The following is a 25,979-nucleotide window of genomic DNA, read 5'->3' as shown; positions in this document are numbered from 1 at the left end:
AAAATAAAATAAAATTTGTGTAGAACCTCACATTGCTGCAACAATCAAAACTGTATCGTTAACAGAGCCTTATTTTCAGTCCAGACTGAGCAGCAGGTCTGAATATCAATTAGATTTAATAAAGATTGGAACGAGATTTAACAAAAGTCTTTTAAAGATTGTTTAAGATAAACAATGATTTTTTCCCCCACCCTGTTTAAAATGAATCCATAGTTTGGAGTCTCTGCTTTGCAAACAGACGTATCCACCTCTCGTGCTATTAATGCTAGTGCAGGCTGTGTACAATTAAGAACACTGAATTCAGACCTTTTAAGGCATTCATTTATAGCTTCATCTTACCGCACTTTCAGTGAAGGACAGCTATTCTCACAAACACCTGCCGTATGGACCTGCAGGTCGTTAAGCTGGTGAGGAAGAGTGTAGACTGGTGGTCTAATTAATGTGCATTTCTGCCTTCCCTGAACGGCCTTGTTATTCTCTCCCCATTCTCACGAAGAGGCTACACCAGTGTTTTGTCTGCAGCTCTCAGGGCTTGTTAAAGAGGAGCAGGTCTGCCTGGGCTGGGCTCATCCTGCCGTCTGCATCCATCCACCAGAGGTGAAGGGTTTAGTCGGGCTCGCTCAGTTGGCGATGCTTCAGGCAGTCGAAGACTGGACTTTCTTTGGGTCAACTAATGTCACTTGGTTTCGGTTTAATGGCAACAATGATGCTTGTTTGACCTTTGGTGGGGCCGTGAGCCTTGTTGGCATGTTATTTACACCGCTGAAAATGCTGTTTACTTGCATCAAGTGCCATTTTGTTCCATAGAGGGCATTTGACTTGACGTAGTGTGGCTCAATAGTGCGGTATGTGTTTAATTTTGGATTTCTATGCTAAGAAATCTCATGAAGACTACATTAAATTCACCGTTTGTGTTCAGTTTTCTGCTGTTTTTCTTACCGCACCGGATATGTATTTTTTTACTTGTCTATCATTGTTTGATGGAAGTCCTTTGAGGTTACCAAGGCAACAGTTGAATCCAGGTTCATTTTGGCAGCTTTTTCAATCTGTCTCGCTCATTGCAGTTTGCAGATCCTCCAGCAGTGACCTCGTAATTAGCTCGGTCGTATTCAGGCTCACAACTACCGAGTATTGGAGACAAATTAATTCTTAACATTGATTAGTAGTCGAACAAAGAACCTCATGGCGTGACTTCAGTCTTTCCACACAGGGAGGGAAAAAATGGAATCCTGTCATCTCCAAAGACTTGGAGGGTAATTATTAAGGTTTTGTTCAAACAAGAGTGTCAGACTGGCATAATGGGAAGTGACAAAGGGAAGGTCTGGGAGCTATGCCATATTCACTGTGGCCCAGGCCAAAACGATTAGAATAAATACGGCAGTTACTTATAGCTTTGTATAGCTCGCAGGCTCCATCTGACCCAATAAAGCACAAGACAATACTGTCCTTGTAATGAGGTATATATATATTTTATTTATTCCTTTCTCACATTGAAGAGAACTTATAAACCACTTTGCATCTATATGAAGAGAAAGGTCCAAACGTGTGGTGCAATCACTGCAATCGTTTCAGCAAGCAGAGGGACTGTGAGTTACACAGAAGACATTAAACATCGCCGCCTCACCCATTATCTGTTAGCTGAAGCGGCCCCTGAGTCACAGCCTTGTCACTGTGCTCCACTGGAGAGGGTTTAAAAAAATAAAATAAAACTGAGATTTACATTACACTGCCATTATCACCATTGTCCTGAGGAGGAGGGGTCACTGTGGATTTGTGCAGGAAGAAAACACGATCTCAAGAAAGGACTGACGCCCACCTGAGCGCTAACAACTTCAGCTATTTTTATGTTCTCCTCCCCGCAACCAGTCTCTTTATTACCTGTCAGGTGTTGTAGATTGAACCGTTGTTCTGATATTACTTAATGAACTGTTGCGTTGAGGGTTCTGGGTCGGTGTTATTGTTGTTGTGGTATTCGTCTGAGCTCAGTGGACGATCAGTGAGCCAGCCAAGCTGTCTGATTCAATTTCATGTTTGTGTGCGTTGGAGGTGGGAGTCCGTTTGATCATTAGAGCAGTCCTTACAACGAGCTAATGTGCCAGAGATTATAATTAGAACAAAGACATAAAGGGCTGCAGAACAGCTAAGTTTTGATCAGTGGTATCAGTAGTTCTTTTTCCTTGTGATCCTTTATGCAACACATCTTGTGTGTGACTGAAATTGACAGACACAACATGGATAGTATTTTACCATATGTCTGTGTATTAGTAGCTTTTGTCTTGTTTACACTGTGTGGGTTTGTGTATGTATGAATGTAACAGACCAGACATGTGTCTGTGTGTGTGTGTGCATGTGTGTGGGTGGGGGTGTCTGTAGCAGTAGTAAGCGCAAAGCCGCAGTGGAACCCATCCTCTCCTCCTTCCCCGAGACCCCTTACTTGTAGTGAGGAGAGGAGCCGCAGCCCCTGGCCACTCCTTCCCCTCCTGCAATTGGAAGCGAGAGGCCGCCTCCCTCCTCTGCCTCATTGGTATGCAGGCGGTGCAGTGTGTGTGAGTGTGTGTGTGTGTGTGTGTGTGAGAGAGAGAGAGAGAGAGAGAGAGGAGAGGGATGGGAGAGAGAGGGAGAGCAGGAGAGAGAGGTAGCAGTCAGTGCAATGGGATAGAGGAGAGCAAGAAGGAGGAGGAGAGTGAATGAGAGCTGCTGGATCTGCCTTGCCTTGCGTGCCTGCCTGTCGTCTGCTGAAGCTGGGTTTACCACCGCGCCACGCTGTACTGACACGGAGCAGAGTCACAGTCCATTTGCACCACCCGACGAGCACTCAGCACCCCCGTTTATCACCCCGGTGACGCCACTAGCAAGAAAACCCAGGGACCATTAACAGGAAAAGGGGGGGGGGAAACACGGCAGTAACGAAACGGCCTGACGCTACTATTTAGGCACCAGCGGCTACCTAACCGTATCTTCCCCCCTCCACCTTCTCCCATCTTTTCCAACCAGACCACCACTCCTCTCTCTCGCTCCTCCCTATGCCCTTGTCCTCGGCGGCTCCTCTCACCTCCCTGGCCAGTATATGGATAGAAGCTCCCTGTTTCAGCTCATACAAGAGCAGGTAAGCAAGGAAGCAGCGGCAGAGGTTTCTATGGTTACAGGATCCCGGCCACCTCGCCGTCTACCCAGGGACTGAGACATGGAGGCTGTGCTGAGAACTGATGTTGGGATTGATAGCAGGGACTGTGCGTGCACGGGCACAAATGAAAGCGTCTCGGAGCGATGTTGGCCACAAGAATGTGAGGTCAGATCTTGAGCCACAGCAGGACGCAGACCATCGTGTCACGGTCTATAGAAGGAATTCTGAAGGAGATGTGTGTGCTGATGGATGGATACTGAATATACTGAATGCATGGATGCTTGGATAGACAGATCGCTGTGTTCTCTAAATGAAGGATGGTTTTTAGTCTTTTGGTCAACTGTAAATGCTGCAGCAATCCTGCATGTCTATGGTTGTGTTTGTTTTTCCTGCAGTTTAGGTTGAGTTGCTGCACTTGCCACACACCCAATATTAACACACGAGGGTTTCGAGTTTGCATGATTATTTAACATTTTATTTCTGAGACAGTTTCCCTGAAGCCCTGGTTTTACATAAATATATATGTCATTTTTTCCCCTTTAAGGCCAAATAACAGTGTCTGTTTTTAAACTTTTCCATCTTTCTTTTTTTTGTCCCCAGCCATGTTGGAGGTTCTTGCCAAGTTGAAACACAGGGTTTGTGACTATATTTAGGCCAGTGAAAAATGTGCCTCTTGACATCTGTCCTCAAGCCAAGCTGCCATATTTACTCTTCAGTCATATTTATCTTTGGTCTGCCATCTCCAAATTTACCAAAACCAAAATGGTTTCAACCAAGAAATCGTGTGCACGCTTGGGTTGGGCTGCTTGAAGGCAGACGTTCAACTGGATTTTGATGTCTGTTTTTTAACTAGCATGTCTTCTGTTTTTAATGAGAACCCGGCCCACTGGGGGCGTTCACTGATTGTCAGGGTGTATGGACAGTCATTATGTCCAAGAAGGAAGAAATTGATTGTGTGCTGCAGAGTCTAGGCGGGTCACGAGTGGCTCATCTGCAACATATTGACTCAAGGGACTGCAAACATGTTAACATTAAAGTGCTTACACAGTAAACTGCCTCGCAGACGCACACATCTAGACTTTGTACTTAGGATGCGTGTGTGTTCGTGATTGCGTTTTTGCGTGTGATTTTTAAAGTAATTGGAAAAAGGCTGTGTGGGTTATTTGAAAAGATGCAGTGTGGTGGCACCGGTGAGTCATGCGCTGTATACGCAATTTAAGATTAAATACATTAGTGATTTAGCCACAGTTCATATTCCTTCACAGATACTTTGCAGTGTGAGGCTGACTAATCTCTGTCAATATCCATTTTCAGTGTAACAGGTCTTTAGCCGGGGGCCAAAGCCAATATTTCCACACTGTAAATTACTAGTTGTTTTATTGATTCGGGGGTTTATGTTTTTTGTTTTTGCTTGGACCAGTATTTGCATACAGTCAGTTTGCAAGGCCACAGCTGAGCATTTCTGTTAAGCTCAAGTCTAGACTAAAATCATTCACACTGGCTGACGACAGGCTTTCTCCACCTTTGGGACTCCTTGCGGCGGCCTTTGATTTGGAAAAGGTCTCTCTAATTAAACTAAAATGAAGTGAAATCTGCCAACAGCATTTGGACGGAGAGCAGGAAAGCTTGGGTTTTTTTGTTTTTTGTTTTTTTACAAAGCCTTCTGCCTGCCTAAACATCGAGCACTTTCCTCCCTCATCTTTATCCAGGAAAATGTTTTGCTGAACATGCCTCATGTTGATGCAGCTCTGCCCTCCAGATTTCTCTTGTCACATTCACTGGAGGCTTTCCACAACAACAGCAATATCCTGCCAGCTTCTAAGCAAATCTACAAGTGCACCTGGAGATCAAGTGCTTCTCTCAAGGGTATTTTAACTGTAGTCGGATGTAAAAGGAGATGATCATGCAGTCACTGTCGCCTCTTAGTTTTTCCGCTATCTAGCAAGCCGAATCTGCCGTCTTTTACTTTTAAAGAAAAATAGATTTGGATATAATTTGAATGCCATTTCCCTTTGTTTTAGAGTGATGCATTTATCAGACAATCAAGTCAACGGGCAAATAAAAGGTATATGTTGGAGGGATAGGTCCAAACCAGGAATGTTGCAATTATGCATCATTCATTTCACTGCCGCTGGAAAACTGAGGCAAACTTGGCCTGATAGATCCTCTGATCGAGCATCTTTTAGTTGCTGTAGAGTTTAAGCATTTGGGAGTTTCAGTGAAGTCTTCCGAAACCACTATAGGTGGAGACTTGACGTCTTATGCATATGTGATGACTGCAGGTCTGAAGAGAGGGGTTGTTGCGGGTCTGTCAGACTGAACCACATGAAAATGCTGCAGGGGGAGAAGAAGGCGAGCGAAACCGTAGAAACATGAGTTTATTAGTCTTTGTCTGCAGGAGGTTGTAGTGCTGAGCGTGGGCTATTTCTGGCCTATGCAGCCTCACACATAAACGCATGCTTACGGTGGCCTTTCTATTCTAGTGTCCCTGATAAGGTAAGTTGATGGTTGGCAGCGTTCAGCCACGAAAGCATTCAGGTCTAATCGTATTTAGATCTCACCCATAAGGCCTTGGGGTTCTGAATGCTTTTCTGACACATTTCTCTCTACCACTCTTTTCTTCTTCTTCTTTGTATTCAGCTGTATTTGAAATTGAAATTCCCTGTGTTTGCATTGTCTTAACATGAGAAAGTGGAGTCCGATGACAGTTTGGGCGCGATTTAGATCTAAGGCCTGTGACGTTGCAGCACTAGAGCGGTAAAGTTTAAAAACACGCTGATATTAATAGCACAGCAGAACAAGCATTGTGATAATTACGGAGTCAGTGGCCCAGTTGTTGGTGAACACCAGTGCATCCCGAGGGCAGCAGAGACAATTCAGAGGGTTTTGTTGTTTTTTTAATCTGATGTCATGCAAATACGCTTTGCCCTGTAAATGCCACAGCAGCGTTCAAGCTTGGTGCTCTTGTTCACAGACACCAAAGTGGACTGTCTTTTTTTGGCTCCGCGCCACAGGGTTAGCATTGTGTCACTGAGTGTGTACCAGGGAGCCACACCAGCAGTGCTGCTACGTTCCTGTTAGTTAGGCGTTGCTGAAACCACTATCCTTCCAATGACTAAATGCTATTTATCAAGCAACCATTCATTTAGTACTTGTAGCTACTGTGCATAGCCTGTATATAAAAGATGGACACGTCCATAAAGACACTGGTTACTTAAGTCACATTATGAAACTACAAATATGACTAGTGTGGGGCTAATAAGGATGGGTATTGTTTAGGTTTTATCCGATACCAGTACCAAACCGGTACTTTTGAAATGGTGCCGGTGCTTAAGGAATCAAGAACACAAACTTTGTCCTAAAACCTCTCATGTTTAGCTGTTTTTTGTAAAAAATATAACAATGTTAGCCTTTTCTGCAGCTATAGGGCATATATGGTATCACTCTTGGCTGGAAGCAGTGCTTAAACAATGGGAAAAAAACACCAACTTTGTCCAAAAACCTCTCATGTTTAGCTGTTTCCCACATTTTCTTTGGTCATTTTAGCCTTTTTGGCCAGGGTGAAGGGAGTATCTGCCATCAAACAAGAAGACAGCCGCATGTAACTACGACAGTGTTTGCTAGTTCACCTTACATGCATTAATGTAATAACGTGGTTAGATACTCAATGTAAATTACACAACAACAACATTAAGCTACTCACGCAGAGAAGAACGGCTGCTGCTGCCATCATCATCCATCGTCATTTCTGCTACACTGGCAGGGCTAGGGGCCAGGACTCTCCTCTTCGGGTTCATGTTGCTAACTCCGGGTCAATAACAGGCACCACACCCGCAGTAGATGCGCTCGGTGTGAGGTCTCGCAGCAAGCTATCAAATACGGTGCATTTCTCGGCTTTTAAAAAAACGCTATACGTCGCCAGGTGATTCATCAGATTCGAGGTGTTACCTCCTTTGCACAGTATCACCTTAAAGCACTTGTTGCAGGCTGCTGAGTTTGCATCTTTTGCTGTGAAGTACAGCCAGACTTTTGACTGGTTTGCTTTGGGCACTTTTAATCTGTAGCCCTGCTCTAAAAGAACGTACGTACCTGGACCCGCCTACTATCCTTGCAAAGGTAAAATGATTAGCTAGAATCCAAAGTGTGTGCGCTGAAATGTGCGCTGCCTTTCGGTCTGGTTACTACCATTTATGTCAGAACGGATACCGGATACCCATCCCTAGGGGCGAATTAGACTTAGAAACTAATTTGTTCAAATCTGCTCGATAGAGACTTGTAAATCCACTCTTGAAAGTGTTTTTCTTTATCCTGCTTTTTGACAATAATTTATAAAATGAAGATCATGCAGTATTTTGTAAAACTTGAGACAACAAACTCATCAGGAAAGTGTCTTCTTAGGTCACAGACCAGGGGAGCAAGGGGTTGTTTTCTCTTAAAGTTTATACTACTGAACACATTTTGAAAACTAAAAGCGGTATTCATCAGAAAAGAGAATCCTTGTTGTGCTTTTTATTGTCAGATCCACAGTCAAAATTAAGAGCTTTTGTGTACTTTAATCAATCAGTCATCAGTATTGTTGTTGAATAATTTTCTTTAGATCAAAGAGCCCAAAAAGCAGTAAAGATTAAAGTGGATGGATACAAGCTGTAGACAGTTTAATCATCTCTGCTTTCTGCCCTTGATAATGTCACTGCAGTGTTAGCTACAGCTCCATTAGTGCTACAGAGCAACTGTCAGTGTCATGTGTTCTGCATGTAAGATTATACACCAGTTTTACACAGCATTTAAACCGACTGCCCTATTGTATTCGTCCCTCTTGTAACACCTAAACAGCTCTGGATGCAGACCCTCTGGAGGGTGTCCTTCAGTGTCTGACACTGGGATGTTAATAGAAGATCCTTTGCGTCCTCTGGGTTGTGAAGATGAGCATCCATGAATCAGGCTCTGAACGTGACAAAGTAACGTCCACGTGAATGCCTCGAGGTTTTCACAGCAAAATGATCAATGTGAATTCACGTCATCTGTCAGTGGTTTTAATGTTATGGCTGAACCATGTTTCAGCACTGCCGTCTGTATCCGTGTCACAGCTGGGGGTTTGTGGTTTGTCCCTGTTCTCGAGGGTTTGCCCTCGAGTTGCTGTGGAACAGACAGATAAATCAGTCTTTGGCTGGGGTCAGTCAGAGTCGCTGTGCTGAAGGTAATGGAGGTCCCAGGGGTTAACACTGAGATCATTTCCCTGCAGTCAGCACTCTTCTCCTCTCCACCCTCCTCATGTATACATTTTCATCCTGTGTCTTGTGTCTTGTCCACCTCCTCACACTTGCTCTTGAAGCAGCCCGATTTGGTTGATCCGTCTGCCTCGACACCATCATAATTTCCCGCTCCGCCTCCCTTTACATCTACACCCAGAGTTCATCGTAACACCGCCTCATTCTTATCTCGTTGATCTCTTTCTTATCCATCTTCATTTTTATTTTCCTTCCTGCCATCTTTCCCCTTTTTACAGCCTTTTTCTCTCTCGCCCCCCTCCCTGTTGTGTCTTTCCTTTGCCTCTCGAATGCCAATATGTTTGTAGGGGTAAATGCAAGAAAGGGATGACACGCAGGCAAACCATGTAACCATGGCAACGCATGCAGCTTGTCAAAGTGTCGCCCTCACCAGTGTCGCCCTCACCAGTGTTGGATCGCTTCAATAACTGCTTCCCTCTCAGTGCTTTTCCCTCCTTCTTCCAAACCCTTTCTTCCCTCTGTTTCTCTGCCCCGCTCCCTTGTTCATGCACGTCAACAGCCTGTCCAAGGGAGGGGGGGAAAAAGAAAAAAATCTGGCCCTCCCTCTTGCCAACACTCATTTATCTCAGTGTGCCTCATCTTGGTAATTGATAACCCTAATTGGCTACAAGAACCAGTCCTCCACCTTCGTGTATCCTCTGCAGACAGTCTCCCCTATGTGACGTTCTTCCTGAATAAGGTCATACCATGGAGGGAGAAGTACCTGTGCGGTATGACAGCTCAGTGTCAACACTTGTGGTTTGTGTAAATGTGCACAGCCATATACAGCGTGCCTGTGCGCTTCTGCTGTATGTGTAGGGTAGTGATGTGCTGACATATGGAGGCTGACAGTAATCAGACGTCCCCAGTGTGGCTCTCTGTTCCCCCTGTCAGCCCGGGCTGAGCCGGGAGCACATTAGAATCTGATCTATCTCTCCTCTGTGGCAAAAGGATGCAGAGCACTGGAGTGTGTCACAGCCTTCTTATAGGAAAGAGAAGTAGAGGACTCACTGCCAGACCGCTGGGTTAGCCAGACGTGCACAGACAGCAGTGAGGCATTTTTACTTTCAGTCCCGTCTCCTTTCTGGCGCTCTCCCCCCTATTGTTTCATACCTTCTCATCCTTCAACTTTAATCTCGCCATTTTCCATTTTCTTTCATTTCATCAACCCGCCAACCACCCACCTACCTCTTCCATTTTTCACCTCTTGCTTCCTTGCTGTCACCCCCTCCCCCCTCTATATCCCCCCACATATGATCTTGGTACACTACACATCAACACTGAAGAGAACTGTGCTGCTGCGCTCGGTTCTTCTGTTTTAACAAACATCCGTGGAACGCAGAGTTAAAGAGATTACCTAAAAATAAACAGGGGGGTGGTGTTGTTCCTATTTTGGTTCATTTGTGTCCACAAATTTGGTAATATGTTCATTCCAGTCTGCCATGGGAGTGCTGGCTATCACATTCACAGTCAATATGTGACGTGTAAACAGTCATCAGTCAAACATAAATGCAAATTTAGTAAGTTTATGTGAGTGCAAACACTTTGTTGAGGGTATAACATTTATTTTTTCCTGGTGATGAGTTATTTAGTGGTTGTAGAGTATTAACAATATCCCTTCACTACATCACGTAGCAGTAGAAAACACTCATCCTAATTAAATCATTAAAACTTACTATGAACTTCCTGCTTTCACGAACGCTCTCCCAGGTGACTAAAAAGTGTCCAGGGAGTGAAAATCTGAAATGCACACTCTTACACCAATGCATTCCCTGATTCATGTTCTTTGCTCCTTTGTTGAGCAGTAAAGCCTTTAGCTTTGAACTTCCTGCAGTAGAGACCGACACAATGTCGGTGCAGATCACGTCCAGACTAAGGCAGCTTTTAGATCAGATCCTTCTCATGGACTTGTGATACGACCAACAATGATCCAGCATGACTGACTACATCCTGACGCAACATCTGAAAAGCTCACCTCAACCCCCCTCCCTTCCTGGGGCGACAAAAGGCCGTTGGTATGCTCTCCAGAACCTAATGAGGCACTGTTAGCATTCAGGAAACAGTCAAAAGAGAAGCAGCAAGGACTCTTCCCATGCGGTCTCTTTGTGCTGCTTCGGTTTGTCCTCGGGCACAGTCTCACAAACACAGATGCACTAAGGAGAGCGGGCATGAGAAATTAACGCTTCATCACTAAAAAGAGAAGAAAATGAAGTAGTGCTGTATGTTATGCTGGGAAAAAAAAGGGGGGGGGGGACCCCACATTACATAAACCAAGCATAGACACACACCCTTTACTTTACAAGCCATTTTTAACCTGGTGCTATTTCAAACAAAAACACTCAGATGATTTTATGAGATTCTCCTGCTTAAATCAATTACAAGGAGCAGCTCTGGCATACAGACATCAGCAGTAATAACCCACGGGGCTTTGGGTCTTTGTGAGTGGCGATTATAGAAAAACCACACTGACTGTGAGTCGCAAATGTGGCCAAAAAACAGACTCGTGCAGTCAAAGGAGGCACCCACACAGGAATAAAGACTGAAAAGTCGGTCAGGATTTTTTTTGGTTTTGATTTGTTTTTCGTGTTTTTAGGAAACCTTGAATGACAAACTTGCCCTTCTCTTGTTGCTGCTTTCAACAGCCTAACATGTTGGGTTTCAATAGATTCGCTCCTTTTATGAGGTTTAAAGTGTCTTTTAAAGACATCATATAAGCATCAGCTTAATGAAATCTGGTGTCAAGCCCCGAATAGACTCTGTTGTGTCTGTAAATACTGATACACCCCAGCTGTCTATTACTTGATGTGTTCTCCCAGAGGGCAGACTGACACCTGCTTATTAAAAAATAAAGATGCATAATAGTGCATTGTAGCGGCTGCCTTGCGGTTTTTACTCCAAGGGTTTTGTTTTTGTGTTTTTATTTATTTTCAGCTGGACCCAGAGAACACCGGTTTCATTGCAGTGGAGAACTTTACCAGTTTGGTGGAGCACCATGAGCTGCAGCTGGACCCATCCAAGCTGGACATGCTGTTAGCCCTCGTCCAGAGCAATGAAGACGGGCAGGTGTGCTACCAGGAGCTCATTGAGTTGGTGAGTGGAAACCGCGAGCGCACGTGCACGGGCGCAAATAGCGATGCGGAGGGGGGAGTTGCTTTGTATCCCACTGCGCACAACAACACGCACACAAACATCCCACCTTTTTTTTCCTCTTTTTGTTGGATTTCAGAAAGGTTAAAGAATTGATTCAGACAGAGCCGGCGAGATCTGCAGTGGCGAAAATTGACTCGACCATTTAGGTCGTTGTCCTCCAAAAGAAGGATCAATCTTTCCAGTTAATGTGTCGGTAAATCCAGACACTTAACCTCACAAGCCGGCAACAGCAAGTGCGGGAAACACCCACACCGAGCTGGCAGAGCACCGTGTCGAAGCAATAGATTCTGTTTATTATAACACATATATACTGAAACACACTAATACTGTAAGGAGTAACATATTAGACGCAATATGGCTGAATAGTGTTGTTTTTCCAATATTCCAGATACATCTCATGGTTTAATTTGAACCGTTTTCTAATGTTTGACTCCCCGATGAGTGATTATGTGCCAGAAAGTGTTCTGTAAGCTGATGTGAGGACAGTCTGTGTGCTGTCATCTCTTAACCACAGCCACAGATGACTTAATGTGAAGCATGCCTTCCTTTTAATTCATTCCCTGCTCTTCTTGTTGCAGTTACAAATTCATGTAGAGCTTTATATCTGAAAGCCTGAGTCTCTCCAAGCCCACAGATGAGCACCTGCTTTTGGCTCCTGGTGCTGTAGGGTGTAAGCATAGTGATTAATTCAAGGCAGTGCAATTCCTGGGATGTTTTCTCTTCCTTAAGCTCATTTTCCCCCGCTCCTGCTTTCTTTTTCTGTTTATCTCTTTTTCTGTGTGTGTGTGTCTCTATGCATGCTTCTATGCTTGCATGTTGTGCTCCCTATGATTTGTAGCAAAGGCCACATGAGGTCATTCAATTTGGAGCTGGTCCCATTTCTGAGGTCTGTGCCACTACAGACTGTAGAGGTGCTGCTCCCACAGAACAGCCTCTCCCAGAATTGTACATCTCTCTTTCGCAACCATTGTTGAAGTGTGGGTTGTTTTTTTTCCGTATCCTTCTCATCTCGTTGCATCTCATCTGAATCCTCCCCTTCTGAGTCCATGCAATATCGCCTCCCCTTCATTATGAACCTGTCTCCTTGAGCCCTCGGATCTCATTTCCTTCTCTTTCAATCCCGTCTTCTCTTTTTCTTGTGAACATATGTTCTGCGGAGGAAAGAGGTAAAAAAAAAACAACCCAGCCTCGCCTCCAACATCATCAGGGAGACACTTTTAAAATTGCCCATCAGCCAAATGCAAATTGCATTCGATTAGTAGCCGGCATTGGTAGTAGTCGGCAGCAATCTGAGGTAATTTGAGAGCGCCCATGTCTCACACAGATATCGACCCCCAGGTCTGTTTTTTTAAAGATTCGTCTGATTCGCACATGTGAACGCGAACAATGCCCACGCTGTTGTGCACATGCGTGCGATTTGCATATATGCAAACATTTTCAAGAAGTTTATTATTAATTGATGCAGCCTCCCACTTCCTTGCTGTCTGTCTCACCGCCTCCCCTCTCCCTGATGTGTACAGACACACACAGACACACTGCAGGCAGACTCTCATTCATACACATGAGCCCTGTGTGTGCCGATTTGCTGAGTAATTTAGAGGATATTTGAATGTTGATGCGAATCTGGCCTCTCATCGTGCGGCACGTGACGCGTGAGCTCTGCAGACAGAGTGCAGCACGTAATATGACATTTTCATCCGGATCATGGGCGAATACCTTGGGCCTTCTTTCCCCTCCTCGCTCTGCGTGGCTCTCACCTCATTGGCTTCTTCGCTCTCAAGATTGGATTTAGTCCAGTTCTCCCTTAGCTTATTTATTTATTTTGCTTTCTTCTTTTCACATAACTGTATCTGAAGCAGATTTGTAAGTGATACTCCACAGTGTATAACAGATGACAGTCGTGTTGTCATTTGGAAGGTTCAGTGCTGCTACAGTGTTATAGCCGCTGCCTGAAGTCTGGTGTCTGTATTGATTTTGTGGTCTGGCCTCTGTGGAAAATGTAACACCCCTGCACATTATTAAAATGGACATAGCAAGATGCATTGTGTGTCTGTGTCTGTGTGTCTCTGTGTGTGTGTGTATTCTCAATCTGTGCCTTTTCAGCTCACAAGCTGGTGAGATTTCTCTCTGTTGTGTCTCTTAGCGGCTGTGTTCAACATTTTTCTTTTTTTTCCCTGATTTGTTGTTCTACATTCGCTCCGTGAGTTTTGCAGCCGTGAATTCACACTGCCTCGCTCGACCTCAGTGGGTGTAAATGTGTTTTGAATCACACCGTTAGGCAACAGCTTCTCTGGTGTCTGCGCGAGACCGTGCGCGCTCGCACTAGTACAAGACTGCCTCGCGCGTCGTTCACGTTCGAGTCATCTTTCATGCAGGGCGATCCGAGCCAGAGAACTTCATCAGTTCAGCCAGAGGGGTGAATAAGTAACGCTCTGCTAAAGCCTCTCTTGGGGAACTGTGCATACACTCACGCACGCCTGCACACACACACTCGTACATATACGAAAGGCTAGTGGTCTGTGTCTGACTGCTAATCAGTGCAGACTTCTGCACAAGGAAACCAATAGACATTTTCAAGCAGCTCCACAGTAAAACGCAGACATTTGATCAATTCAGAAGGCTAAAAGACACCTGAGGTTTCAAAGGTCATACACTGGGGGTTTGGAGGGGATGAAAGTGTGAAAGATCAGCATGGTTTTAAGAACTCAGGGAAAAAGGATTTCACCGGGGAAGTCTGATGTATTCCTATCCTATGTTTAATTTCACCTATTGAGCCCTCTGATGCTATCATGTTCCAGCTATGTAGCTGAAGAAGTGTGTCACCGCTCTCCTTCGGGTGGTAATTTGGCTAATGTTCGAAAGAGATACAAAATGGCAGCCATGGTTAATTACATGGGTGAAGTGTGTGTTTCAGAGATTATAGCAGGGGTTTCTCTGTGTTCAGGTTGAAGGATTTTTAGGACTTCGCCTTTTCCCGTTTTCATTTTTATCCTTTTGCCCAGATGTTGCGCTAATATTCTCCGGTCCCTCAGGAGGTGATGTTAGGGAAACACTTTTGAATTTGAATAAATATTAAATGTCTTAAACTGAGCGTTTCAGAGACAAAAGTCTAGTTAAAGTTTCATTCTGGAAGTAGGCGATTACAGCATTTTTAAAGTTTCCAAGGGCTCCCAAGTCACAGTGCTCACGGGGCATCTCTCTCCTGGGACACAGATGCTACCTATCAGCATCCCACTGCACGCTAAACTCCAGTTGAAGCTTTGCGTTGGAGATGGGTTCCCAACTAAAAGTAATGCACTTTGCCTAAGTGTCCTGGAGTAAAGGCTTTTTTTCTTTTTGGAGTTTTAGCGCTGCAGCTATTAAGCCCTGAAGGAGGGTTGTGGCCGCAAACTGCTGAGAGGGAAAAGGGAAAAAAAGAAAAAAGGTGGACTCTGATTTTTTTAAAAGGATTTGAGTAAGAAAGAACCTGAGTATCTGGGTCAGGGTAGAATCAGCGAGGCTGAGATCCGCAGTGATTTAGAGGCTGCTGCGAGAGAGCACGACAGAGTGAGAGAGAGTAAAGGAGAAGGGTGCTTTTGGCCCTTTGGATGACTCGCAAATTAGATGGTAAATGCAAACAGTGACACTGTTAGCCTGGTGATGGTGATTCTGTAGCACTGTTAACTGGCACAGCCTTCGATTCTTTCGGCATCGATAACTGATTTATCGCAGGAGGAAGGAAAGTGGGCATAATCAGAATCATTTATGGATTGTTTTGCAGCTGCAATGCAGACATCTGGATGGCCTTTAAGACGCTTTTTTCCCCCAAATTGTTATTGCTAATTAGTATTGAGCTGCATGGTATTGACCATGTGGTGTGGCTAATTAATCCATCAAGAACGATTGACTCGAGCTGAGAGCAGCACGTACAACCTGCAGCCACCATGAGGCACACACTGCTGTCAGTCTGCTCCAATCAGCCATCCCTAAAGGGGAATACTGCCTTTATATGTGTTTGTGCTCTTTGCCTCACCATCACTTATTTCCCAGCAGACTGTGCCCCATCAGGGAACTGATGCACACCTCAGAGATTTTCCCTTACAGCGCCATACTGATGTCATGTGAATTTATTTTTTCCTCCCTGTGCACTTTGCTTTTTCACTCCTCAAGTTTTGACTTTTGACGTTTATGTGTGTTTGTGTTATTGTCTGGTTGCCGTCTCTCTCCTGTCGTCACATCAAAAGGCTGCTAATGCTCACTTTAGTGTCGGCAGTCCTGCATGTCAGAGAAGGTGAGGCAGAGTGACAGGCGTGCTTAACAGTGCCTTCGGGGAACAACTTTTCACTCAGGCAATATGAATGGGAGAGAATACAGTAGCAATGCAGAAAGAGGCAGTAGGTGCTGTCACTGAGCCAGATTAAATAAGCTGTGATCTTATTTGGAAAAGAAGCCAGTCCCATTTTCTTTGTTTAAACTGTACATTCAGTTATATTAAGACATCTCACCTTTCATTGTCCACTGGTGGCCTCAGAAAAATCTGTTAATCAAACTCACACAGACAGGCATCTGATCTCCCCGTTTTATGTTTCCCATCTCTGCCTTCTAATGTCCCCATGCTCCTTTTGCTCCGCTTCCACTTCCTGCCTCAAGTATTGTATAATTGCATTTTCCAGGCCTGATTTCCATACTAAATATGCAACCCTCCGTCTGTGGGAGAGCCAGCAGCCCAGCTCGACATCGTTCTGGTTATCGCTTTGCAACAGGCCCTTACACCCTCGCTGTACAACCACCAGTATCATAATTACCCACAGTTAGGATAGTTACCACATCCTGCTCTGTTAGCTTCCAAAAGGGATTAGCACTTTTTTTTACCCCTCGATTTTTGCCTGAGCAATTTCTTGAAGAGGAGGGAAGAAGTCGCTGCTATTCGCATTTCTTCATTATTTGTTCATCTACATTTACAGATTTTGTCTTCTAGCATGTTTAGCTCATTAGCTTTTATAGATATTGACCCACAATTTCTTCCACTGTGGCTCCTGCTGTGTCTATGTATAATGAGTGTACAAGCAGCAGGGCCTGGCTAATGAATTACTGATGGTGTACCTTTAATGGTGGGTTGTACTTCCTGCAGGTCCCCTGAAGAGGTTCTGTTACACTTCACATGAAGCTGCCATGTTTGTCTAAAGTTACTGTTACGTGAAACCCGTACGTACAGTAAGGTTTTCTGTTGTAGCTGCTGCCTTCTTACTCTTTCTAGAATCTCGTTTCGTCATACATTATGAGGCGAGTCTGCCAGCTCGCCTCATATGTTTTAGCTACACCAGAGATTTCCACCATCATCATAGCTGTGACTTATGCGTGCTCATTTTCTATTAGGAAATACAGATATTGAATCTAAAGTGCCTTTGCTGTGGGTAGCCGGTCAGGCAGTATTTTCGGTGGTAACTCTGGTGGAAAAGAACTCCGTGTTGTTATCCTGGCAGTTCTCTGGCTCGGCTGTCAAAATTGTGGCATTAGGATAGTTTTCATCCTAAGCCTCTATTAAAGAACTTATCAAGAGCTGGTGCTGTCAGCCTACAAGCTTCTGCACAGGCCCTGCTCACTAAGCAAACCTGGAGTCCATGATTAAAATGAAGACATACAAACACACATGTGCAAACGCCTTCTTTCTTTCCATGCAATAGTTCCTTTCAACTAAGATTTGCTTTTCAACGGCGGACACACTTCAACAACATATTATTACAATGCCTCAGGCGTAATTGATCTAGCCAGCAGTCAGGCTTACATTTGTCTAAATTCATTGAATAACTTTCTTATCTCTTTTTTAAAAATCTGTTGTGTGCTAAAAACCAATCACATGTTTTTAAACATGTAACATAGCTTTTGTAGGAGGAAAAATAAAAATTCACGTGCTCTCACAGATTCATTAAGCACTAAATACCTCTCAACTTCTGCTTTAGTTAGAATAAGATCTAAAGCTCGTCGTGAACATAAACTGTGTAGTTTCTGAAAGAAGCATTGTAGTTAAATGAAGTGCTGGCAGAGAGATTTGCCATCATTAAACTGTTGTTTTACAGTGTACCTAATGTAATCTGCAACATTCTGCATTGTAAAAATATTACTGCCTTGTGCTGTATGGAATAAAAGCTTCACAATAGAATATTGCTGGTTGCCATTATACTGACATTATACTCAGTCATGCTGGCTTTACAAACAAAACTGTAACAATGTTCTTGGGCGCACGAACAATAAAGGTTGAAACACAGAATAAAAACGATAAGCAAGATATTTGTATTCAATCAGTATATGTATACAGTAATTCCCTATCAAAGGAACAGTAAGTAAGCATCTGAATAAAATATCCTTCTCATTTCGTCTTCCTCACAAGCTTCATCTCCCTAACTGAAGTCAGTGCTCTAAAACAGAAAAACATGCCTAAACATGCTCATATTTAGGCATGATATTGTCGCAATTGCTTATTGTCAGCAGATTTCCAGACAACTGATAAGAAGTGGGCTAAACAATAAGAGCAGCTGGTGATGGGCTAACATTATGCCAGCTAATGTTATGCTAGTGTCCTAAAAATCGCACCTTCCCTCTGATAAACGGTTTGATTGCATTCTCACATTGTGTTAGAGCTTTGGGGGTTTTGTTTGCCAATTTCCATCAACTAACAGCAGCTAACATGGGTTAACAGCAGCTAACATGGGCTAACGGCAGCTAATATGGGCTAACAGAAGCTAATATGGGCTAACAGCAGCGCTCACTAATAGAAAAGTTCATAATATCATCAGCAACTCACCTCAGTATTGCTGTCATTTCACAGAATTGACAATATTCACAAATAATAATGCATTCCTTTAAAAATATCCAGTCTTTTTAAACTGTTTTGTATTTGTTTTACCAAATCCCTTCTGTACCAGCGTTTGTCTATCATTCCCGACATACAGACTGGCTGTCAAAGTGACAAACTAATAAACTCAATATTTATAACTTTACTTTGTCCTGCGTAAGCCATTCCACTTAGTCTAAGTTTGCAAAAACATTAATTAAACATATAGAAATCATCCATAAATGAAGAATAATGTAATAACAGGCAAGAAGTTAAGAAAACTACAGTGTCCCTAGTCTTGCCTTTGTGAAAGCAGAAGTTTATGACTGTTAGTTTGTTCTGATCCAGGGTGATTAGTCACACTGATGAGCTTCTCTCAGATTATGTGAGAACAAACCCTCCTTTGTTTTTGTTTGATCCACGTAGTGTGAGGAAAGTTATGGATTTAATTGCTGAAATGAGACCAGCAGGCGAGATGAGATCTGTTTATTCTGGCAAGGTGTTTTCCAGCTGTTGACAGTAATGCTTCTAAGGTTCTCTTGTTTGCAAAAAGCCCCTTCAAAAAAAAAAAAAAAACATGATATCATCATATAGCTAAAAATAAATAAATAAATAAATCAAAAGCAGCAAATGAATAAAGGATGCAAGGTGCTGATTCCTTAAAGTCTTTCATCCTTTCTGAACACAATAATTCGGCGGAATTTTGGATAATAAGCTTTTGTGTTCTCTAGTTGAAAGGCTGATACCGCTCTCATGCCAGTCTTGCAGCTCATTTAGCTTACTTAGCATAATGACTGAAAAAAAAAATAGCCTAGCTACATCCAAAAATAACAAACTCCCAACATGTTATGACTCATCTTGTTGGAACCGTACTAAAACGTAGCTTAAAAAAAGACAACTTGGCCTTTTCTGCTGTCCTGTGTTTAAACTTTACCAATACTGCTTAGTGGAGAAAAGACACTGGCTGCCTGACAACCACATGTTTATGTCAAGATTTCAGGAAGTTGCATGAGATGTGGAGTGTTGTATAGTAAGCTCTAAAGGTGCTGGTACACAAAGATGCTCCCTTTGGACAAACCCAGGCTTAGTCTTTCCTTCATTTTCCTGTGGATATCTTTTATATTTAACCATAGACTGTATATGAAAGATGGATGTAGCCTTAAAAGTGAAGCATGTTCTCTTATTCTGTCGAACTGTCAGCAGTTGGTTGAATTTTCCACTTGCACAAAGAAATCGGTCTATAGAAGTATAATGAAAACCTGCTAAATTAGATCTGTCCCCTATGTAAATACTATCCTGAGTTTAAAGTCTTATTCAATACAACATAAACCTTATTGAAAGTTACAGCACAATTTTGAGTCACAATGTGGGATAAAGCAGAGTTTGCTATGAGCATGCAGTCCAGTCTGGTTTCAAGACAGCAGGAGGACAGCAACGGGCACATTCAGTTCAACAGCACTTTACTAATCAGCTGTGGCTATGTCCATCATTTATGTACAGTCTTTGTATTTCGCATACAGGCAAGAGAATGTTATTGAGCTTCTTATCTGGTGTTTTTCCCCTGAAATCAAACAAAATATACTGAAGAAAAACCTTCACATGATCATTAAAACTTCACAATAAACAGTAAACAGATGTTTTTAGATGCCATTAGCCTAAATTAACATTCAAACATTTACCAACAAGATGTTGCACACATTGAGTTTATGCATCTTTTTTGTTTTCTTTTTATTCTTTTCCTCAGATGAGCAGCAAACGCTCCAGCAGTTTCCGACGAGCCATCGCCAATGGCCGCCGCACACTGCAACGGGAGATCCTTCTGGACGAGACGGGGTTGGGTCTTTATAAACGTTTCGTCCGTTATGTGGCCTACGAAATCCTGCCCTGCGAAACTGACCGGCGCTGGTATTTCCACCAAAACCGCCTGTGTCCCCCGCCCGTCTTCATCGCCATCGTCACCATCGTCCAGGTTAGTGGGAGACATTATCAGCTGGTTTCAGAGTGTTATAAAGTTATTCTCCTGATTTATCCACAGTGATCTAGGCATTCCTGGAGCTTTTGGCCCCCAGCATTTTATTTAAGATCCACAAAGTCAGCATCCAATCCCCTAAATATGACTTCACACTGTTCTGTTAGCTCAGTTGTTCGCCTTAGACGGCCTGAAAAGATTTTCTGCCTTTGATCACACACTTTTACTGTGAGCTTGATATGAGCTGGTAACCCATTTGGGAGTCGGAGGCTTAGTGGGTGCATTTAATGTCATTCCTCCAAGCAGAATCCTTGAGCCAGCCTGCGTGTAGGATTTTTTTCTTTTTTTCTTTCAAACACTGGTCTTGGAACTTGGAAACCAGGTCAGTAAGCACCCTGGCCACCACCACAGTGGCTTTAATTGACCTATTATGTTCATTTTGAAAAAAGAAAAGCACTAGCACAAACGTCCTCCGAGACTACAGCTGAATGGTTGCAGATTAAGCGGCGGAAATAACCTACAGCTTCTTAACAAAACTTCATCATTTTCCCTGAAATCATCTTAATTCTTTGGGAAAGAAAGCTAAGTGCTCTTATAATGCCTCCAAATGGCACTGAATGGTCTGTAATGACAATGAGAATGTGATAATAACAGTTTGCATTCATTTTAATTCACAGAAACAATGAGTCATTATTTTATGAAAAGAAATTAATGGAATTGAACCAGATGTGCCATTTTTTTTCTTCTGTGGGCAGTAATTGTCTGCAAGACTCTAATGAGCATCAGCTGAAGAATACAAAGAAGAAGAGAACCTCATGCGCCGTTCATAAAGCACAATGGGTTTTGTTTTGCGGGGCACTTTTCACCTTCTGTACGAGCAGTCTGCAGAGAGTGCGTGTACTCGGCACAGATTGACAGTTTGGTGTCATCTCTGTGTCTTTGCTGCAGATTATTGTCTTCATGTGCTACGGCATCATGCTAAACAAGTGGGTCCTGCAGACCTATCAGCCTGACTTCATGAAGAGCCCCCTGGTCTACCACCCTGGCCACCGTGCACAAGTGTGGCGTTTCTTCAGCTACATGTTCATGCACGTCGGGTAAGCTCTTGACTCCTGCGGTACTGGTTTAGAGAAAATTCAGGTTACCTGCAGCGGATGGCACACGAAGGCCAATGCTGGCAGTTTTAATCTTACTTTCATTGTGTGCTCTGTCCTCAGTTTGGAGCAGCTGGGATTCAACGCTTTATTACAGCTGATGATCGGCGTTCCCTTAGAGATGGTCCATGGCATCCTACGAATAAGTCTGCTTTACATGGCAGGAGTGCTGGCCGGTGAGTTTTTCATTAAGTGTTTTATTGTAAGTAAAGCAAGGAGCATTATTCAGGTTTCTTACATGGTGTCATACACAAATTGCTTGAGAAGCCATATTGGATGAACTATTCACTATCAAAGATCTACGTTCTTGCCTTTCACTCAGTTCTCATGATTTATATCATTTATTCTTAATGTTTAGGAAGTTTATCACTTGCTCACATCCCGATGATTAAACATGCCTTAATTATTGTAATTCATTATTCCTCTGCCTCAGCAAATCTTCCCTGGATCACTTACTAATGGTCCAGAATGTGTTTCAGAAGGTCACCGGGTCCTCTAAAACGTCCCAGGTGACACAGATTCTGTCTTTCTTTCACTGGCTTCATATAAAGTTCACGGTACAATCACTTGCAGAGCCCTTCGTGGTCAATATGCCTCCATTTATCAGTGAGCTACTACAATCACGCGAAACATCTGAATCTTTGAGCTGATCAACGCTTGTTGTCTGTATCTAAATCCAAGTTAAACTCGCTTCCACTGCACCTTAGATCTGTGGATTTAAGACCCACCTCTGCAGGTTTGCCTTTATTTTGTTTTATCTCTTTATAACATTTCAATTGTTGTATCTTATTCTATATTGTAAAGCATTTTGTGACTTTTATTCTTGAAAATCACCACGTAAAAATAAGCTTTTTGATTATATTTTTGTTACGTACATTTTTGACATCCACAGAAAAACATTTTTGCTTTACAACTGCAAGCATTAAAAATAAAACAAAAAAATAACAAGACTACTGCTAAATGTGGTGACATAATGGCTTTTTTTAAATTAATGATGAAATGGCACATCTAATTTTTCATGTTTAATGTTTATCTCCAAATGGTCATAAATGCCTTCTTATGTTTAGAGACAAATCAAATTGTGTGTTTAGGCTGGTTTACACACTCCGTGTGTGTGAGTGTGTGTGGTTTAGGATTTCTAAGCAAATGGCAAGACGAGTGGAGATGATTTGGAAAGCGATACGGACCGTGCGTCCCTTAAAACAATAACATAAGGCTGTTTCTTCTCCGCTCTGCTCTTTATTCATGTGCTTGTGTTTCTGCCGGTCTGCAGCACATCGTTCTGACCTACTTTGTTTATTCTTTTATTACTGTTTGTACAGTCGACGCCTCAGAAAAGCTTTGGGTTTTTTGTTTTTTTGTTTTGTTTCGTTGGTGGTTTATCATTTATCAAGTTAAATATGTTATATTTTTCTTCATGTTTGCTGCATAAAAAACCCACAACTATCCGCTCCCATCTACTCCCAGCGAGTCAGACTGAATCTTTTTAGCTTCTTGTCCTCGAGCTGACATGTGCGGCTGCCCGATTTGATACTTCTGATAAATTTGACCCGGCATGGCCCTTCTGGGGAAGAAAAAAAAGTGCAGAATGTAAATACAAAATATGCCAAAGTGAACGTAGCAGAGTGACTCACATCGCCCAGAGGTCGAGCTGCAGCGCTCAAGTCTTTGTTGACGGGGAACCTCATTAACTTTCATCGAGCCGGTTCGGAGATTGGAAATTTTAAATCCACACTGATTGTGAAAAGTGGATTCTCTTTCTGAGTAAAGCATTTGCATTAACAGCATTGCATTTGCGAGACCTGCTGCATTAAATTCCTGTTTCACTCAGCTTCACTTCAACAGTTTTTATCATTGGGTTTCATAAGACTCACTAACAATTATTTAATTACTGTTGAGAGGAGAAGTCCAATTCATACTGAGCTAATCATCTATTATTTTCAGTAACCTGTTTTTTTTTCTTAGGCTCCTCTTTCTGCGTGACTACAAATTCAAACTCTCCATTTCTTGCCTTTCCTGGCAGCTCTCTACACAGTAAGATGGAGTTAAAGCTTCTCAAAAAAATCCCGGTACTCTGCAGAAAAAAGTAAAAAAAAAACAACCCCATTCCTCCACGCGCTTGCATGCACGCACACTCTTAACACTCATGAATTATTGTAGCTTTGATTTATTTTAGCAATGATGACAGCGAGAGAGAGCAAGCAAGCGTGGGACTTAGAGGAGGAAATATGGGAGAGTAATGCAGGGTCTCTCTCTGGAGAATTAGCCTAAGTGCAGTTTGAAATGCTGTTTGGAGATTTAAGCTGCAGCCTGAATCCAAAGGGAGGATAAAGCAGCAGGCGAGGTGACATGCGTACCTCCAGAGCACGGAGTCAGAAATGCTTTGAATTTGTGTATAACATATTGAAATCAGAGATGTGCCTCTGTTGAATTAACTCTAAAGGTCAACAGTTTACGATCAGGAATCTATAAATATGTTTGTATCTTTATATCTGCAGAGGGAGTGGCTCCTTTTCCACCATGAAGAAGAGTTCGCTATGTCCAAAACAGACTAGCCTAACATTGCTCTATACCACTGATTCACCTACCTGTTTGTAAGGACGGGAGAAGGTGATGCCAGTAAATCTTACACACACTTATCTTAAATTTTATTGCATTTACCCAAAGACATGTAATCATGATCATCATCAGTGCTGCTCAGGTGACAGAGCGAGATGTCACACTATGTCAGCTACCCGGCCAGTTTTGTGTGTGAGGGTGTGTCTGTGGGTGAACTGTCAAATCATTTTGACTATTTCTATAAGGAGAGGATTTGCCATTAATCATTTAGCTAACGGGGTTAATTTGGGATCAGCGTTTTAGACTAAAGAGTAATGGCAAAATTAGAAATTGGGAGCTGCACAACCCCAATTCCATAAAAGTTGGGTCCATCCACAAATAGCTGCTACTTAGTTCTAAGTAACAGAGGTAACACAGCAATAAAGCAGAACTTTGCTCAGTAAAACTAGAGCACAAACGTCTTGGATCTGGTTTGTATCACTCAGCAGGTCATATCATAACTCCGATTTTTTTTTTTAACTAAACGTGGTGAGGATCCACACACATGTTCATGTTCATTTCACAGATATGCAAAATATGCATGGGCCTTGATGTGTGCAAACTTGAGTTTAAATGCTGTCTCCCTCCCACAGTTCTTTATTACCTGAACTTGTTAGAAGTTACCCTGTGCTAGATTGCGCTGTGAAACTCTTGATTTTTTCTTTCTTCCTTTGCATATTTCTTGCCCATGGCTATCTCATGTTTATATTCATGCAGTCGTATTCTAGCTTATGAGTTCAATCGTGTTGCTTGTTGTTTTTTGTAAGGCAGCAGAAATTTGAGTTTATAGTTACACTGAATGGATGCATTTATGGAGCAAAGTGCTGCAGGTATTGTGCCTTTATGTTCGCCTTAATACACTACATGAATTTCTGCACTGCAGGGCTCGCTCTCAAAGCCAAAAAGAAATGTCTGCTTCCTGTTGGGATTTTTTCTTGGATGCCTTTAAATGTTGGGAAAAAATACCCATGCTTCTTCTCTCCAGTTATCTTAAAAATTAGGTCACAAAGATTTTGGTTTGGGCTGCTGATGCGTATATGCAGACAGTATATAAATCTTTGATGTGGGCCTGTTCGCGACTATGTTGTGTTGGTACTAAATTACAGTAAAAAATGAGACATTGTCGTTAGATATGTGCTTACAAAAGTATCGGTTCCCTAATGATGTTTCCACAGTGCTGTTCAGACCCCGGTGCCTGTCCTTGCTCATTTTGCATCCTCTCAGTAATTCTTTATGGTTCTGCTGCACAAAGACTGGATGAAGAGCTCCACTTGGGTTTCATGTGGAGAAATTTGAATAATGTCAGTCAGAATTTCAGACTATGTTGGCGAGATGAATGTAGAATCGCATGCCGTGTTCCAACTTTTCAGTCTGTCTCCACATTAAAGAGAAGCAGCAGGGAATCCTTTTTTTTCCCATCTACTTTCTTTTTTTTCTCCGCTCTCTCTTTTGCTTCTCCTTCCCTCAGGCTGATAGCTCACTTGTGGTGATCAGGACATCAACAGGTGCCAGAACACCATGTTTTTCCTCGTAGCGCGGTGTGAGCCTCAGGGTGTCTGCCGCCTGTAACACCTACCGTTCGAGACGGTCCAAATCTTCCAGCAGCCTCTCATACGAGCGAGACGGGCTGCTGGAGGTATGTCCCGCTCAACCTACATATCAGTGTGATGATGAGGTTTTAGTGTTGACATTCTGTGCTGTTTTTTTTTTTACCTCCTTGCCTTTTGCTGGAGTTTATTCTGCAAATAGCTGGGGTAACAGATTTACTTTGGAAAGTAAAGAGAATTTGTTGTAATAGCAATACAGACTCGAAACTTCACATTATGTCGTAAAGAAAAGATGAGAGGAACAAGATTAAACCCCTTATTCAGAGAAAGCCAAGGCGTTAGTGCACATCACGTAAATG

At 42.9% G+C, this 25,979-nt stretch overlaps 1 protein-coding gene across 3 annotated transcripts in view; it reads left to right on the top strand.

Moving 5' to 3' along the window:
* rhbdl1 (rhomboid, veinlet-like 1 (Drosophila)) overlaps positions 1-25,979 on the top strand; it is a 66,304-nt gene that overhangs the window by 13,064 nt on the left and 27,261 nt on the right. The window contains exons 1-5 of one of the 3 annotated variants that reach the window (XM_006801057.2): positions 2,659-3,106; positions 11,323-11,481; positions 20,097-20,321; positions 21,270-21,418; positions 21,539-21,651. In XM_006801057.2, the coding sequence (XP_006801120.1) occupies positions 3,068-3,106; positions 11,323-11,481; positions 20,097-20,321; positions 21,270-21,418; positions 21,539-21,651 (685 nt within the window). In that variant the 5' untranslated portion in view covers positions 2,659-3,067. The other 2 variants (XM_035912187.2, XM_006801055.2) reach the window with 2 other exon arrangements.

Source organism: Neolamprologus brichardi, chromosome 8 (genome assembly GCF_056152115.1).
Source record: "Neolamprologus brichardi isolate AB-2024 chromosome 8, ASM5615211v1, whole genome shotgun sequence".
In the NCBI taxonomy this organism is placed as follows: domain Eukaryota; kingdom Metazoa; phylum Chordata; class Actinopteri; order Cichliformes; family Cichlidae; genus Neolamprologus; species Neolamprologus brichardi.
The sequence above is the reverse complement of the archived record's forward strand: the minus strand, read 5'-3'. Positions and strand labels throughout refer to the sequence as shown.